This window comes from Palaemon carinicauda, chromosome 16 (assembly GCF_036898095.1).
Source record: "Palaemon carinicauda isolate YSFRI2023 chromosome 16, ASM3689809v2, whole genome shotgun sequence".
Taxonomy (NCBI): domain Eukaryota; kingdom Metazoa; phylum Arthropoda; class Malacostraca; order Decapoda; family Palaemonidae; genus Palaemon; species Palaemon carinicauda.
In genome coordinates, this window is record NC_090740.1 from 20,346,263 (window position 1) to 20,362,742 (window position 16,480).

Here is a 16,480-nt window from a genome sequence, read left to right on the forward strand (position 1 = left end):
ATCTAAAATAACTACATGGCATGGTTCCATCAATGTCAGCACTTCTTCCACAACATTAAATGCTTTGATTTCTTCTCTTTTCAGAATTGTACAAATCTTTGATATTGTACGACTGTATACTTTGCAAGATCTGCCACGTGTACCTTGTTCATCCTTCTCGATAATTTATTCTTATACCTATACGGTATTCATACCCTTCTTACCATCATTCTTAATTATCTTGAGGGGCCATTGTCTAGATGCTGTACTATACTATTAACAATGAACAAAGGCAATTAAAATTCTATACAGAACATGCAGTCACAACGCTACAGAGACAGCACAAAACGATAACTATGGATGCTGCTGGTGCGAGTGCTGCTCAGAGTGAAAGAGTTAAGGTGTGAGCGAAACAAAATGACGTAATAGTGGTTGGTATATGGCCACCGCGCAAAGGCTTTCTGCACATTGCGTGTCAGTCTTGTTAGTACTTGATAACACAAAAAATGCACATATGAAGGGAAATTCTACTATCAGACCGACACAATGCTTGTAAACCAATTTGAATTTCTGTGCTTGTATGCTGATTGGCTTGTATTTAGAATCATTCATAAACTGAGGTATTGTACTAATATACAAGTACAGTACTCTGTAGTAACTATGTACAGTATATACAGTAATACCGAGAAATTAATAATTAGTCATAATCTCAACAATATGTTATTAATAACATCAATAATAATAATACTGACAATACTAGCAATAAGAATATAAGTAAAAATAAAATAATTAACAATAACATCCTACTGGTATAAGCACTTGACCTTGATCATTGATTTTATAACTTTCTTACTTGCTAACATTTGATTATACCTTTTTTTAATGTAGCTATTTGCATATAAGATAAGCTTGTATCACAAGAGATGCCCAAATCTAACCCCAATTCATTTATAATTGATTAAAATTTAATTTCCATTTTATAATTAGTCTTTTCATTTATTTGGAAAGATACTGATGCAAAATCATTTTGAGGAATAGAAAATATGAAATTTAAATTTTGATTGCAAGTTTAAAGAGCTTTTTGTTAAAAAGTACTGTAAGTTACTTCAGCTTAAAATTAATGAAGTATGGATTCATCACTAAGAAATGCAAAAATTTGTAGTATCTTCATAGAGAAAAGGTTTTGAAAGGAAGATAAAACAATAAGATCAGATATACTCAACTCTACTCACCATTTTAACCATTTGTGTAAAAGATTTAGAGGATAATTTCGTCTACTGTATTCTTAAAACCAGAAGTCTCAGGATAGAAGGAGGAGGAAGGATGGGGGTTTACTCTAGCTGCGAGAGGAGGGATAGTAATTTTTGTCTCTGGAATCTGCTCTTCCTTTTCTTACCCGTGTATCAATTTTTTGGCCACATTGAAAAGAAATTTAAAAATAAAATTCATTATTTCAATAAGTCTTTCCCATCATTCATTGTGATATAAACTTTGAAAGTGCAGTTTTGATTCACAGGCTTCAAAATTGATTATTACTGTAGTGAATTTATTTGACTAGCCTCTTATATCTTGTAAGCTATTACTATGTAGGGCCATTTGTGGCCGTTGCATTACTGGTGAAAAGTGTGTGGTGAAAAGTGTGTAGAAATAATAAACCTATCATTTAATATTAGAAAATTTTTGTATTTTGTTAGTGTAAAAATTCTCAAATTGATGTAACATTTGTTCCACTCATAAGCCATTTAACTGTCTCATGTGTTTCAGGGTTTGCGCAATGCTCTAAACCCAGTAGGAAACCATTTGACAGTAGATGGTAAACTGACTAAAACTATTTTTCGTGTTTTGAACCATTAATTGGGAACCAAAACCATGAATCACAGATGATGTGTACGGGAGAAAACGATAATGAAACAGGCCATCATTTTTTAAATTCTGTTAAGACATGGTAAAAAAAATTACTGTACAATTTATTAAGAGGGCTGGCCAGAATGCCAATATATGGGGGTATAGGAAAAAAAACCCACCAAATCTTAAAAAAAATTCACTGAGCTTCATATGGCAATGGTGAATACATATACAAAATATTTTGTCAAAATTCCTCTTACTGTCATAGTTACAGGGTAATTAGTAAAAGTAACTTAATAAACCATAAACATTGTTCCCTACAGGAAAATTCAGTATTTCTTGTTATCGTATATTTTGATAATTATTGCATTTTAATGCAATAGAAATTGTGAACAATGGCATCTGTATAACTTCCACGGGTCGCAGACAATGTATTACACCCTTCCCCTTTCAGCCCTACCACAAACCTGAGAGAGGGTACATGCCTGAGTTTGACCTCTGACATTCACTCATTTTTAAGTTTGTTTTTCTCATTTTTGGCAAGAATTTTATCATTTTAAGAGAGAGAGAGAGGCCCCCTTGCCTCACAGGAGCCAAAAGAAGTAAGCTATTGAGCAAAAGGATCTTCATTTATTATTAAATTATGATAAATAACTTTTTCTTTAATTAATACCCAAAAAAGAACATAAAATTCATAATAATCATGATTTATTAATATTGTCTTTGTAAAAATATAAAGAAAGACTTTGGACGCCCGTATCTCAAAACTATACTTATTAACCTTTAAATTCAATAGTCTCCCTTAGTTTTAAAGATAGAGTATTGAAATTTGGTATATAACTTAAAAATGCATTATAAAACAATGAAATTAAATCCTTTTTCCAATTTTTGTTTCATATGTTTTTTCTTAATCTTTTCCCCTGATTTTTAGGGTTTATTTTTTTCACCGTAATGAAAAAATTCATATCTAGCAAAAAATTTACTTTTAGAAAAAAAAAACTTCATATCATTGGAGGTCTATATAGGGTAATAATCATAGATCCTAGTAATAATTATCAAGGGATGAGATAGAATCTAAAAAAAAACTAATATTCAGGATAAATCTCCCTGTCGTCGCAAAATCGAAGGTCAGAGGCAAAAATCCTATGCAGTTTGGAGATATCCTAAGTCACTTTATTAAGTGGTATGAATGTCAAAGTCCTATCATTAAAAATCGGCATTAACTGGCCGGCCCCCTTAAAATAAAGAAAGAAACAGACTTCCACAGACAGAAATTATTGAAATATTGGAACTTCCACATATAGTTTTGTATAATGGTACCAACTGGTCAGCCTTATATCAGTGAAGCCTCAGATAAGTAGGACATTAGTAAATCTAAATGAAATTAAACTAAATAAAATCAAGAAATAAAACCTACCAGAAACACACTGGCGCAACTTTCCAAAACCAATTGCTTCTTTTATCTTATCTAGAACAAGCTTCTTAGCTAAAGAATGGCACACTCTCTCATAAACAGACAATTTCCTGGAAAAAAAGAATAAATGAAAAAGAACCCAGACATATATTATACTAAACTAGAAACCTAAAAGGTAAAATATTGGGTTTGATATCTAGAAACTTATAGTCTTGAAAATTACCTTTTGGGGGATAAGGTGAACACATATAACCTGCATAGCTAGATATTCCATATATAATACTTTGACACCAATTGTTGATACCACACAAAAAAAAATGGTGGGAAGCATTTTCCTCGATAAGACAAAATCCGTCATTTGCGCTTCCTATATATCAGAGTAGATCGCGAAACATGGAAAAAATCTATGACAGGGAAAAGAAACTGAGCACTCTGTATTTATAAAAACTTAAATTTCCTTATTATACAGTATATTCTGAAAACAGAAATTACTTAACAAAAACTTCATTGCTATTTTGGGGAACACATCTCAAGCCTTTAAACAAAGATTGGCTAAATGGCAATCCTCAGTAGGATGGGAAATGATCAGGTTTATAGTATTATAAGAGGGAAAATTCTATACAGTATATCATTTGTTACATCATTTGAATCTTTTCCCTGTAATGAAGGAACAGCAAATGAAGTTTGGAAAGATTCGATCAAAATATCCTTCAACCATTCCACGCACGGTGAGCATACAACTGCCGGGATTAATCAATATTTAATTACATCATTACCTTATTGATTCATTAATCTTAGTTTAATAATTCTCAACAACAAAAGCTAAATAATCAGTGATTGCAACAGGCTGAATGGCAAATATGGAAAAACCTTTGTAGTGCCTGTGAAAATTGTATCACTGTAATGCATTATTAAAAGGTGGAAGGGTATATCTCTTCAGATTACAACATTTGTAAAAGGAATTGCTCCATCTATTCTTGATACCGATGGTTCCAGTGTGATAACAGAAAAAAACACCAATTCCCATTGCAATACTGAACCAAAACATGTTTTTATAGCCCCCCCCCAAAAAAAATTAGGATCAATTTTAAAAATATCTCATATCTATCTCTGAAATAGATTTTCATGTGAAACTCTTTAAGAATACATCACAGCATTTGTGAAATAAGATATATAGTGCACCTAGTTGACTGGTGTAGAAATATTAGCATAGAAATTCTAGCAAGCAGGATGCAAACTCGCAGTTCTGTCTACTCAAACGCCAGAGAGCCCTGACACTAAACTAAATGTCATGGCAATGTATATGGATAATAAGGGAACTCTAAACTTTATAGAAAGTAAAAGAAATTTCCTGTTTACAGATACAGTGATACCCATCTTTACGTTGTTCTGGCTCTACAATGCTACTCCTTAAATAATAGATGTAGGCAAATACACTATTACATTAAAAGTATTCTAATAATAATACAGTACAGTACAGTACAGTAATACCCTTCTTTACGTCAATTTGACTTACATCAGTTCTGACTTTACGATGTTACCGCGGGGGCATAAAAACAATTAGAATAGCGCCAACGTTATCCCTGCGTGTTGTAATAAGCGACTAAAAGGGACGGGACAAGAGGGCTGGGAACCCCCTCTCCTGTATTTACAATCCTGTGAGACATCAGCAAAGAGGTGGAGATAGGGGGGAGAGTGACTGCTCCCCGCACTCTAGTTTTGGGGTGTTTGAATGTGCGTGGATGTAGTACGATAGAGAGTAAAAGATGTGAGATTGAAAGTATGTTTAGGAATAGAAGGATGGATGTATTGGTCTTGTGTGAGACAAAGATAAAAGGGAAGGGTGAAGTGATGTTTGGTGAAATGTCTGGTAGTGTCTGGGATTGAAAGGGGAAGAGCAAGAGAGGGTGTGGCTTTATTGCTGAGTGAATGGATGACACGTAACAAAGTGGAATGGAAAGAGATACCATCTAGGTTAATGTGGGTAAGGGTTAGGTTGGGTAGGGAACGTTGGGCTTTTGTCAGTGTGTATGGGCCAGGTAGTGAGAAAAGTGAAGAAGAGCGGAATGAATTCTGGAATGAATTAACTAGGTGTGTAGAAGGACTGGGTAGAAGGAATTATGTAGTTGTCATGGGTGACTTAAATGCTAGAGTGGGCGCTGGAGAGGTAGAAGGTGTCATTGGGAAGTATGGCGTACCAGGTGAAAATTCGAGTGGTGAGAGACTGGTAGATATGTGTGTTGAGCAAGAGATGGTGATAAGTTCTAGTTTTTTCAAAAAGAAAGATAAAAACAAGTATACATGGGTAAGAGTGGCAAATGGAGGAGTAGTAGAAAGGGCATTAATGGATTATGTGTTGGTAACTAAAAGAATGTTTGGAAGATTCAAAGACGTGCACGTTTTTAGGGGTATGGCTAACGGTATGTCTGATAATATTTTGGTGGAAGGAAAATCAGTTGTAGCAAAAGAGTGGGAGAATAGAGCAGGTGGATGTAAAAGGGAGCTAGTGAGGGTTGAAGAGCTAATAAAACCGGGGGTAAAAAGTAAATATCAAGATAGGTTGAAAGTAAGAGAAATGGTATTTTTATTATAAAATGAATTTTTAAGTAAACTTACCTGGTAGTTACATATATATAGCTTAAATCCCGCTTTTCGTCGCGCGCATGGCAGAAATTCAAATTTCGCGGCAATCGCCGCCATGACAGTAGGTGGTCATATATGAGCGCCATCTCTCATAGGTTACCAGAACCATTCCCAACATTCCTCAGAAATTCCATGCCCCTGTTTTCAGAGGGGAGGAGGGAGGGCCCTTTTATATATGTAACTACCAGGTAAGTATATTTAAAAATAAATTTTATAATAAAAATACCATTTTTAAATACGTAACTTCCCTGGTAGTTACATATATAGCTGATTGACACCATTGGTGGTGGGTAGAAAACCTCATCCCATCGGGAATTCATATAATTATTAATAGCTACAATTAGTAGTACAGTACTAACAATCTGGTTCTTACCTGATAAGGAAGCGGGCTTCAAAGTTATCTTGCCTCATTTCACCTGCATTCCTTAAGAAACTCAGCGATCCACTCAGGGGGCTGTAAAAGTCTCTGTGAGGCTGCTACAAGGTCCTTGACCTTAGCGTGGCTAGGCCTCTACCCTTGCAAACTTGGCATAGCCATGGATACTGAATCTGACCACCTACTCCAAAATTTAAAAACACACACCATAAATAAACTAACTTGACTTGTATCCCAGACTGTGGAAGGCTGCAACAACCTTCACAGACAACCTGTGAACACAAGTACAAGAAAAAAGGCAAGGGTATATATTAGATTATAGGGAAGAGGCAGTAGACCCTTCTCCAACTACGACACCGGAGGTAACGTACGGACCCAGGGAACAGCAACCTTGTACTGGGTCTGGACATCTTTGAGATAACAGTCTGCGAAGATTGATTTACTTCGCCAGAAAGTAGACTCCAGAATTGACTTCATTGACTTATTGTGCTTGTAAGCCATAGAAGTTGCAACAGCTCTAACCTCATGTGGTTTCACCTTAAGGATTGAGAAACTCCTTTCCTCACAATTCTGGTGAGCTTCCCTTATCAAATCCTTGATGAAAAAAGCTAGAGCATTCTTTGATAACGGCAAAGAGGGTTTTTTAACCGAGCACCAGAGGTTGTCTGTTTGTCCTCTCAAGTTTTGGATGTGTGCAGATAAAATTTCAGAGCTCTCACTGGACAAAGGCCTCTCTCCTTTTCCTGTCCAACCAAGTGAGATAGCCCTGGGATGGTAAAAGATCTAGGCCAAGGTCGAGAAGGATTCTCATTTTTCGCGAGAAAGCCCAGCTGAAGGGATCAAACAGCATTGTCTCCATTAAAGCCCACCTTCTTGCTGATGGCTTGTAACTCTCCTACCCTTTTTGCTGAAGCCAAAGCAACTAGGAAAAGAGTCTTCTTAGTAAGATCCTTCCAAGACACCTTATCCAAGGGTTCAAACCTACTTGAGGTTAAAAAGGCCAGGACTACATCCAGGTTCCAAGAGGGGGTTGGATTGTCCTTCTTCTTAGTCATCTCAAAAGATCTAACGAGACCTGAAAGATCCTTGTTACCTGACACGTCAATGTGTCGGTGACGAAAGACGGAGGCTAGCATGCTGCGGTAACCCTTGATGGTAAGCACAGCCAGCTTCTCTTTTGTACGCAGATACAACAGAAAATCTGCCATATTGGCTATAGAGGTACTGGTAGAGGAAAGTTTGTTATTCCTGCACCATACTCTTAATATGTCCCACTTGGATTGGTAAACCCTAATAGTGGATGTCCTTCTAGCTCTGGCGATAGCTCGTGCAGCCTCCCTTGAAAAGCCCTTCGCCCTTGCCAGCTTTTCGATAGTCGAAAGGCAGTCAGATTGAGAGCAAGAAGATTCTGGTGGTACCTCTCTAAGTGAGGCTGTTTGAGTAGATCGCTCCGATTTGGTAATGTTCTGGGGGTATCTACCAGCCACTCCATTATCTCTGCAACCCAAGGTCTCATGGGCCAAAATGGACCTATTAGGATCATGCGGACGTTGGGCGATTCCCTGAACTTTTTCAGGACTCTGTCCACGATCTTGAATGGAGGAAAAGCGTACACGTTTAGACCCTCCCAGTTAGGAAGAAAAGCGTCCACTGCGGCTGCTTCCTGGTCTGAGACTGGAGAGCAAAATACCGGCAACCTCTGTCATTTGTGTGGCGAAGAGGTCTATCGAGGGTTGACCCCACATCAAAAGGCTGGTGCACACCTCATGATGCAGAGTCCACTCTTTAGTTAGAACTTGCCTTGTTCTGCTGAGCAGATCTGCCCTGATGTTTTTCTCCCCTTCTATGAAGCGAGTAATCAGGGTTATGTCCCTCGCTTTCGCCCAGAGAAGTAGATCTCTCGCAGCCTCGTAAAGTGAGGCCGAATGAGTGCCTCCCTGCTTTTTGATGTAAGCCAACGCAGTGGTGTTGTCTGCGTTGATCTGAACCAATCTTCCTCGGACTTCCTTCTGAAAGTGAATGAGGGCTAGGTGAATGGCCACTAGCTCTGATATTTATGTGCCATTTCCTCCGAGACTCTACCCACAGACCCGATATCTCGGCCTTCCCGAGTGTTGCACCCCACCCCATGTCTGAGGCGTTGGAGTACAACACTAATTCGGGGTTCTTCTGATACAGTTCGAGACCTTCCTGGAGTTTGTTGGCATCATCCCACTAATCCAAGTGGTTCCTGATCCCCAGAGGGATCGGCATCGACTTTTCCAGACTTTGATCTCTCGTCCAAAACTTTGCCAGATGAAATTGAAGAGGCCATAGATGAAGTCTTCCCAGGGACACGAACTGTTCGATCGATGAGAAGGTGCCCAGGAAACTCATCCAATCTCTCACAGAGCAGGACCGTAAGTCTAGGAAATGTTGCACCTTTACTAAACAATCTAGAATGCGTTTCGGGGCTGGAAAAGTCCAAAAAACCGCTGAGTGAATTCTCATCCCTAGATAAATGGTATTCTGTGAGGGTGTTAGTCGAGATTTGGCCAGGTTTACCATCAAACCTAACTGTTGCATTAAAGACATTGTCATTTGAAGAGCCTCTAGACACTTTACTTGTGATTCTGCTCTGAGTAGCCAGTCGTCCAGGTACAAAGAAATCCTTACTCCCTTTAGGTGAAGTCAGCGAGCCACGTTGGATATCACTCGGGTAAAAACGTAGGGAGCCGTGCTCAGTCCAAAACAGAGTGCTTTAAACTGATAAGTGGTCTTGAGGAACACGAACCTTAGAAATTTTCTGTGGTCGGGTGAATAGGTACTCGTACCTTCTAGTGCAAATCATTACGATGATTAATAGACTGTTCTATACAGGTACATAATCTGACCCACATCAGTGCCGTGTGGACGTTTGCACCACAGTGTTCACGCATATATGAAATCTGAGCAAGTCAGACAGATTTTGATTTCACATCTCCATTGAGTGGTATTATTCCGATAATGAAAATATACATATATTCTTCCTTTACAGGTCAATATATGAACCCGGATGTGAATGATTGCTGGATCAGATTCTTATTTTGTTGCAACCACATTAAATAATGTAATTGCAAAATAAATAAAAAAATTTATATGCGACTTAATTTTTACTCCTCAGTTGCTTTTAAATAAAGCATGCTAGAGTTTTATTTTTATCCTTATAGATAAAAATACTTGAGCCAAGTACAGATTTCCAAGGTAATCAAAGGTAACCTCTAAAAAGTTTCCCTTTTGTTCCTACAGAAGTACAACCCTTGAATCCTTACTGTCGAAGTCGACACTTTACCTGCAGTGGGAAGGAAGCATTAAGCCTGTTCCAGGCTTAGTGGAAATGCCAGTTAACAGGAATTAAGTTTCTCCTACAGAAAGCAGTACCACCTTGATATAGTACCTTGAAGCTTTTGCTTTATTTTATTAATGGAAAATTCATATTTACCCAGAGCATAGCAATCTCCAGTTCAATCATACTGTTATTTCTATTTTCTGTAGTGTTTTCTCTATACCTGCTCTACAATCCAGTGTGACTCCAAGGTAAAAGATATTTTCTATCTTCTAAAGCTTGCACTATCTGTATACAATATGTGAATTCTTCCACTTCCATTTTCTGTTTGCTTCATTATACTCTTAAAACATAAAGTGAACCTTTGTATTCCGAGTTTTTGTTGAAATATAATGAATCTTGAGTAATGAACTAATCAACTATTAAAAGAGAATGTGCCTTTGTATAAAAATAGAGAACAATGCATGCATCAAGCAGATTTTGAAAGCTGAATAGTACTGGAGATATCAAATGTCAAGATGAATATATAAGAAAACAATAAAATACCAACCTGTGCTCCAAAATTCCCTGATAATAGTTAAGCCCATGTTGCTTGGCCCATTTTGCAAGAATTTTTTTGTACATTGGTGCTTGAGTTCCTGCCCTCATTAAGCTCTCATATATCTTCTCCCATACTCTTGGTACACCCATAAAACCTGTTGGTTCCACCTACAAGAGAAATGAAGATAGTTATAGACTGATGTATACTTCTATTTTCAGTTTGTATGATTACACCAAATAAAGTATTTTCAAAGATAAAACAACTGGAAAAAAAATAAAGTATATATAAGCATTAATTCTTTATTACATGCAATAGCATTAACATCACAAACTTAAAACTTCCTGAGTAGAGAATAAAAAATGTTTCTCATGGGACTGCTTATATTTGGAGTTCTTAATTTGATAGTTTACAATGTCAACACTTTATCAGCCAGGCAAATGTTGTTTTGCATAAATCAGTCATCTTCATATGAAAATTCATTTAAACCTAAATAGTTTAAGAAGCAAATATGATTTTCCTTAGTTAACACACTAAATTCACATAATTTTAAACACTGGCATACAGTATGGTTAGGTTTCATTCTTCACAAATTGAATTCAGGGTGATCATTTGTGTACTGATTGCATAATAACACAAGTACATTGTGTACTGTATTTGTTTCTAACCATTAATCTTTTATTTCAAAGCAGGACACATAACCTAAGAGCACTTATTTGAAATATTCATTTAATGAATTTTTTTGCGTCTACACAGGAAAAAAAAAAATTAAACAAAAGAAAAAGGAAAATTCAAATACTGTCACATGGAATTATTCGGGTTATAAAGTAGTTTTTATGGTATGATTTTAAATACAATTGATGTCATATTAGTAGAGAAATCTTTTTTTTCTTTTTTTAATTATGATTTTTACCTATAAATCTAAAATTTTTGCTCAAGTGAATTGACATTTATGTTTGATGAAGGCATTATATATACATATCTAAAACATATAAGGAAATTATGTATTTTGAATAATTGGAACAAAAATTACAAGACATATTGGATGGTCCCCTTAATCGCACAATTTCTAAAAAAAAAAAAAATTGGCAGCTGATTTCTCAAAACATGAAATTATTAGAGAAATATTAAAACTACTTTTTTATCTGTTGACCAATATTTACCTTTCTTATAAGAAATGATAGAAAATTTTATGTTCTAAAAAATTCATAGAAAAGTTTTGAAAAATTATAAAAACTTGAAATATGCAAAATGGCAATCTTTACTATTACAGTATTAACAATATGTTTGGAAAAAATACATATAAATAATGAGAATTGATAAGAAAAATATGTTCAAAATATTTGCTAGGAAAATTATCTTTAAAATGCTTTTTAAATTATGAAAATCAGTTCAGAAACAAAAAATTAGATTGAGTTTGAAATGACCGAAAATAACACTGCTTTAATGGCGCTGAGTCATGTCCCATTAACTATCAAGTACCCTATAGTAATGAGAAATAGCATATTTTGATATTTTCTGGAACTTTTGTGTTTTCCATTTGTGACACTTTCATTTGGGTTCATGTACCATATATGATTGAGACCAAATGAGTACTAACTTCATAAAAAAATATTTACACATACTTCATCATAACACAGTGCTCACTTATACTTCCTTATTCTTACATACAGTTCAGTACTTTCTGAAGTGAGAGAATTATCATACACAATTATAAAAAAAAAAAACAAGTTACTTGACATCAAAAGTTGTCAAAATAATTGATCCCGCTTACCTCAACCAATGTCTTTCCTAAACTTCCTTTTAGTGCATCTGGTTCAGCAAAATGCAGTTCTCCGAGAATTGTTATACAGGTATATATATCAACAACTTGAGCTGCTATATGACTGAGGGGAAGGAAGGATACCAATCTTTCCTTCCCAAATTCATTTTTATTATTTTTCCTATACAAGTCTCCCACATAGGTCAAGTTATCCTGGGAGCACATTACACCCTTAGGAGGACCAGTGGTACCTGCAAGTAGAAATTTAATCAATCCAAATATAATGCATCATCGGTTTGTTTTACAATTATGCTATGTCAGAGAAGTTTTTTCTTGACCTTGTTGCATATGTAGGTGTAGACTTAAATCATATTTTCCTTTATTTGCGGATGTTAGAGGATTAGTAATTCTATTCCATTAGCTAAATGTACAGGTGGTAACTCCCAATTATTGTGCTCTTTCTGTGTAAACAATATCACTTCAAAGTTTTAATGTCATTTGGTAAAACACGCTACATAGTGGTTTTGCTAAAAAAAACTGTTCAACCTTTTACAATTTGGGTTTTGTACAGAAATCTTTCATTTTGGTTATGAAATATGTATGATTTGTGTCAAGACTTTGATGCTGCTTTTAAATGTTAATCCTGATACCTTAATTTTCAAACATTGTAAAATGGGAGTTGGTGAATAAATGTTTAACCCTTTTACCCCCAAAGGACGTACTGGTACGTTTCACAAAAGCCATCCCTTCACCCCCATGGACGTACCGGTACGTCCTCGCAAAAAAATGCTATAAAAATTATTTTTTTCATATTTTTGATAATTTTTTTTTAAAAATTCAGGCATTTTCCAAGAGAATGAGACCAACCTGACCTCTCTATGACAAAAATTAAGGCTGTTAGAGCAATTTAAAAAAAATATACTGCAAAATGTGCTGGGAAAAAAATAACCCCCTGAGGGTTAAGGGTTGGAAATTTCCAAATAGCCTGGGGGTTAAAGGGTTAAGTACAGAAAAGTATCATTATTGAATGTGTAATTGATAGATTAAAGAAAGTAATTGCAGAGGGGAGCTATAATGCCCACTGGTATAATCTCTAGTTTTCTTAAATGTTTGTTCTTGGTTCACTACTATTTATATCACATAAACATCCACAGTTTAGCCTAGATAACAAGTTGGTTACTTGTGTGGACGATGCTATCCTCTACTGTATATTCATTAACCCTATCTGATTGCAGAATCTCTTAACAAAGACATCCCAGTAACTGAAATGAGGGCATGGTGACTTGGTTAGAATTAGGGAGGGTGCAAAATAAAAGGAATGAAGATTTTTGGAGATCTGTCTATCCTGAGAAAATATAAAAATTCTTTTATTCTCCCCGCTTAGGTTATTGTTACCCACTTTAGTCTTCAGCAGCTGACTCTTTATTTCAATTGCTGAATAAAAACATGAAAATATTATTATGTTCCTATTACTATAATAAAATCACATGATTAGGATACTTAAACAGAAGCAATAAAGTAATATTTACAATATAAGAGCTCCTAGTGCCTGTAATAAAAAGAACTGATTTTTCTCCCTCTCAACCCATAAATCCATCCCCTCCTGGGTACCAACCAGAGTGGTATTGTACTCATACTCTGAAGTAAAAACTGAGCTCAGTTCTCTACATCATACCATAAGTGTTATAGACAAGTTTTGGTTGACCTTTCTCTCTATCTTGGTATAAAATGTGTTTAGTTTTTTATTTACATAGGAGTAAGTTCATGATTAGCCAAATACATCTTCCTCTGCTTTTAAAATTTCTTTTTGTGCTAAATACTATGTTCATCTGCTGTTATTAGAAGACAGGCCCGGACATCCTTTGTACTGCATGTAGGGAGTCAACAATGTGAATTAAATAATAGATGTGCAGAATGCTCCTGTTGTTTGCAAAAACAAATGACAAAATATATTAAATTGATAACTGTTATATAATAAGAAAAGGAAAGCATAAAAATAAATTAAGGAGTGACTGGTCCTGGGGAAAATTCAAATCACACTTTTCTCCTTTATCTCCTTTTTCCCCACACCGCACAGGCTAGCAAAGAGGTAGAGATTAGCATTCAAATACCAAGTGTGTCTTGATGTAATGGTATAAATTGTTAAGCTTAAATTAAATTTGCTTCTTGTATACTTTTTTGCTTCTTCTCAGATTTGAATGTTTCTACTTGCCTAACCTAGTCTACCTTACTGTCTTGCCTGCATTTTTCAGATAGTGTGTGTAAATAACAAATATAAAGTTTTGAGTAGGTTAATCCTGTCATTCACACAAAATGCAAAAGAGAATCAAATCACTCTGAGCAAGCTTCAATTCCTTTTGGTTCCCTCCCTTTGTCCTCGGACAAAGAATTGAAAAGGTTGGATCACTAGCTTCAAGAAGCTTCTATATACTGTAGCATATTTCATCGGTTGAGACTTCCGATTCATTACCCACTCAACGGGAATCCATAGTATAAGCATGGGTCAGGACTGCTGATGCATTTCCTGGTTCCTTGACCTCTGTTTCTGAACCAAAATCTCAGGACCAACCCAAATGAAACCACAGATACAGTTCAGAATACTGTACAGGTTCTGGTTCGTGAAAGTTCAATTGGCATATAAAATTCCAAGCTGATCAGTCAAAGATTTGACAGTTTGTTCCTTTAGATAATAATCTGGTGATGTGCAGCAATTTGATAATTTTGGATAATTTGGCAAGGCAAATTTGGGTACTAGTACTACTGCCTTAGTTCCCAACATTAATAATAGACCTTTTAATCTCAGAAGTATTTTCAAGAGAAATTACAATGTTAAATGAAGGCTATTGTTTCTGCAATATTAGGGGTTAACATGGTTTAACCTCAATATCCTAAATGGATAAAGAATTTTGGTGGTTTAAGTCATTCACAATTCTTAGGGTCAAGATACCCAATATCTTTATATTCCTGAAGAATAGAGAGGTGACCTTTTGGAGAGAGTATTCAATTCAGAGATTGAATCTCTTTTTGTGACAATTGAAAGCCATTGCAAAAACTAATCCAGGAAATATGACTCAAATACTTATTAATTCAGCTTATTCATCTACATCAACCAGCCTAATCAGCAGTCTACTCAAACAAAATTTAACTCAAGTTTTCTTATATTTCTAAGGCTAAGGTCAGTAAGATATTGACCAGTGTTATAGCAATGCCCTTTTTCTACTCAACCAGATTTATTGGTATTTATGGATCATCTCACGAAGTCAAAAAGAGAGTTTGTTTCTGACACCTTCTCAGTAGTCCTGTGGAATGATAATGAAGAGTTACTGGCAATCAAGTTTAAGGTGAAGTGTCTAAATGTATGCACTACAGAGTCCTCACGGAACACAAAAGCATCTCCTCTCAATTGCAACCAAAACTTCTAGTAGAGGGGATGATGAAGGAATCGAACCTGGGGTTGTGCCCCTAAGGGCTCCGAGTTTTAGCTAGGAAACCTGGCTAAAAAACAAAGAGGAGACACCTTTCACTTCTCAGCAAGGAAGACTAAGGCAGAGATCGTGCAACTTTCCTACTATCTTTGGCAATGCTAAGGCAGCAAACGAAAGTCTTGAGAGTCGGAACCCTGACTGATGACCTTCTAAAAGGCTTGAACAGGTATGAGTATGAGCCTTGAGAACAAGGGTCATGTCTTACTCCTGGGGCCTGAGGTTCTGGAGTGGGCAAAACTGCTCAAAGCTCTTCATGAGCATAAACAACTCCCACAAGGAGAGGTCAGGATACCAATCGGCATGTGGCTATCTGGGAGTAACCAGGATCATCCCGAGTCCTGGAAAAATCAAAACTAGGTTGCTTAGCAGACAGATCAGGGTGAACAGGGGAAAGGTTTACAGTAAATGTTCAAGAGAAACTCATGAAATTACGGACAGATGCAATAAGTAAGGGAATACAGTAATACCTTGACATACGAGTATTACAAGATACAAGCCAGCCTCCAAGCAAAATTTTTTACCGATAGAAAATCGCTTACCGATGCTAACGCTAGGTGGCCAAGCGCTCCAAGCCTGCATCACTTGTTCATTTCAGTGGTCTCTGATCTATATACACATCTCCCAACCATCTCCTGTGGTGTTTCCGTTATTTACGTGATTTTAACTGTATATTCGTGAACATTCCTCATAATAAGTGGTGGGTCCTAAGAAAGCGAGTGGTAAGGGTGGCAATGAGAAGAAAAAATGCATAATGACAATAAGAGGTGAAGCATGAAATTATCAAGAAACATGAGCATGGTGTCTGTGACATGAGCATGGTGTCTGTGACATGAGCATGGTGTCTGTGTGAGTGTTTTGGCATGCCATTACAAGAGGAGTACATAGACATGAACAATCCATAAACAGAAGGATGCTATCAAGAGCACATAGCCTTCCAAAAGCCTACCCATCATGTCTAAATTACGGACCAATATAAATGACGAGAGGGAGAGGCTTCTATTATAGTGGATTAAGGAAAGCAGCTGGCAGGAGATAGCAGTACTGAGGCAATCATCTGTGAGAAGACCAGCGCAAACTACGAATGAATTGAAACAAAGGGAAGCAGCTGAGTGCGTGGAGATATCAACGCCAGTG

General features: G+C 36.3%; 1 protein-coding gene across 4 annotated transcripts in view; it reads right to left on the reverse strand.

Annotated features, from left to right (window-relative positions):
- LOC137655686 (long-chain-fatty-acid--CoA ligase ACSBG2-like) overlaps positions 1 to 16,480 on the reverse strand; it is a 131,900-nt gene that overhangs the window by 23,172 nt on the left and 92,248 nt on the right. For all 4 annotated transcript variants that reach the window (XM_068389646.1, XM_068389645.1, XM_068389648.1 and 1 more), the window contains exons 8-10: positions 11,874 to 12,112; positions 10,112 to 10,269; positions 3,242 to 3,348 (exon numbers count right to left, since the gene is read on the reverse strand). In XM_068389646.1, the coding sequence (XP_068245747.1) occupies positions 3,242 to 3,348; positions 10,112 to 10,269; positions 11,874 to 12,112 (504 nt within the window). The remainder of the gene's footprint in view (positions 1 to 3,241; positions 3,349 to 10,111; positions 10,270 to 11,873; positions 12,113 to 16,480) is intronic.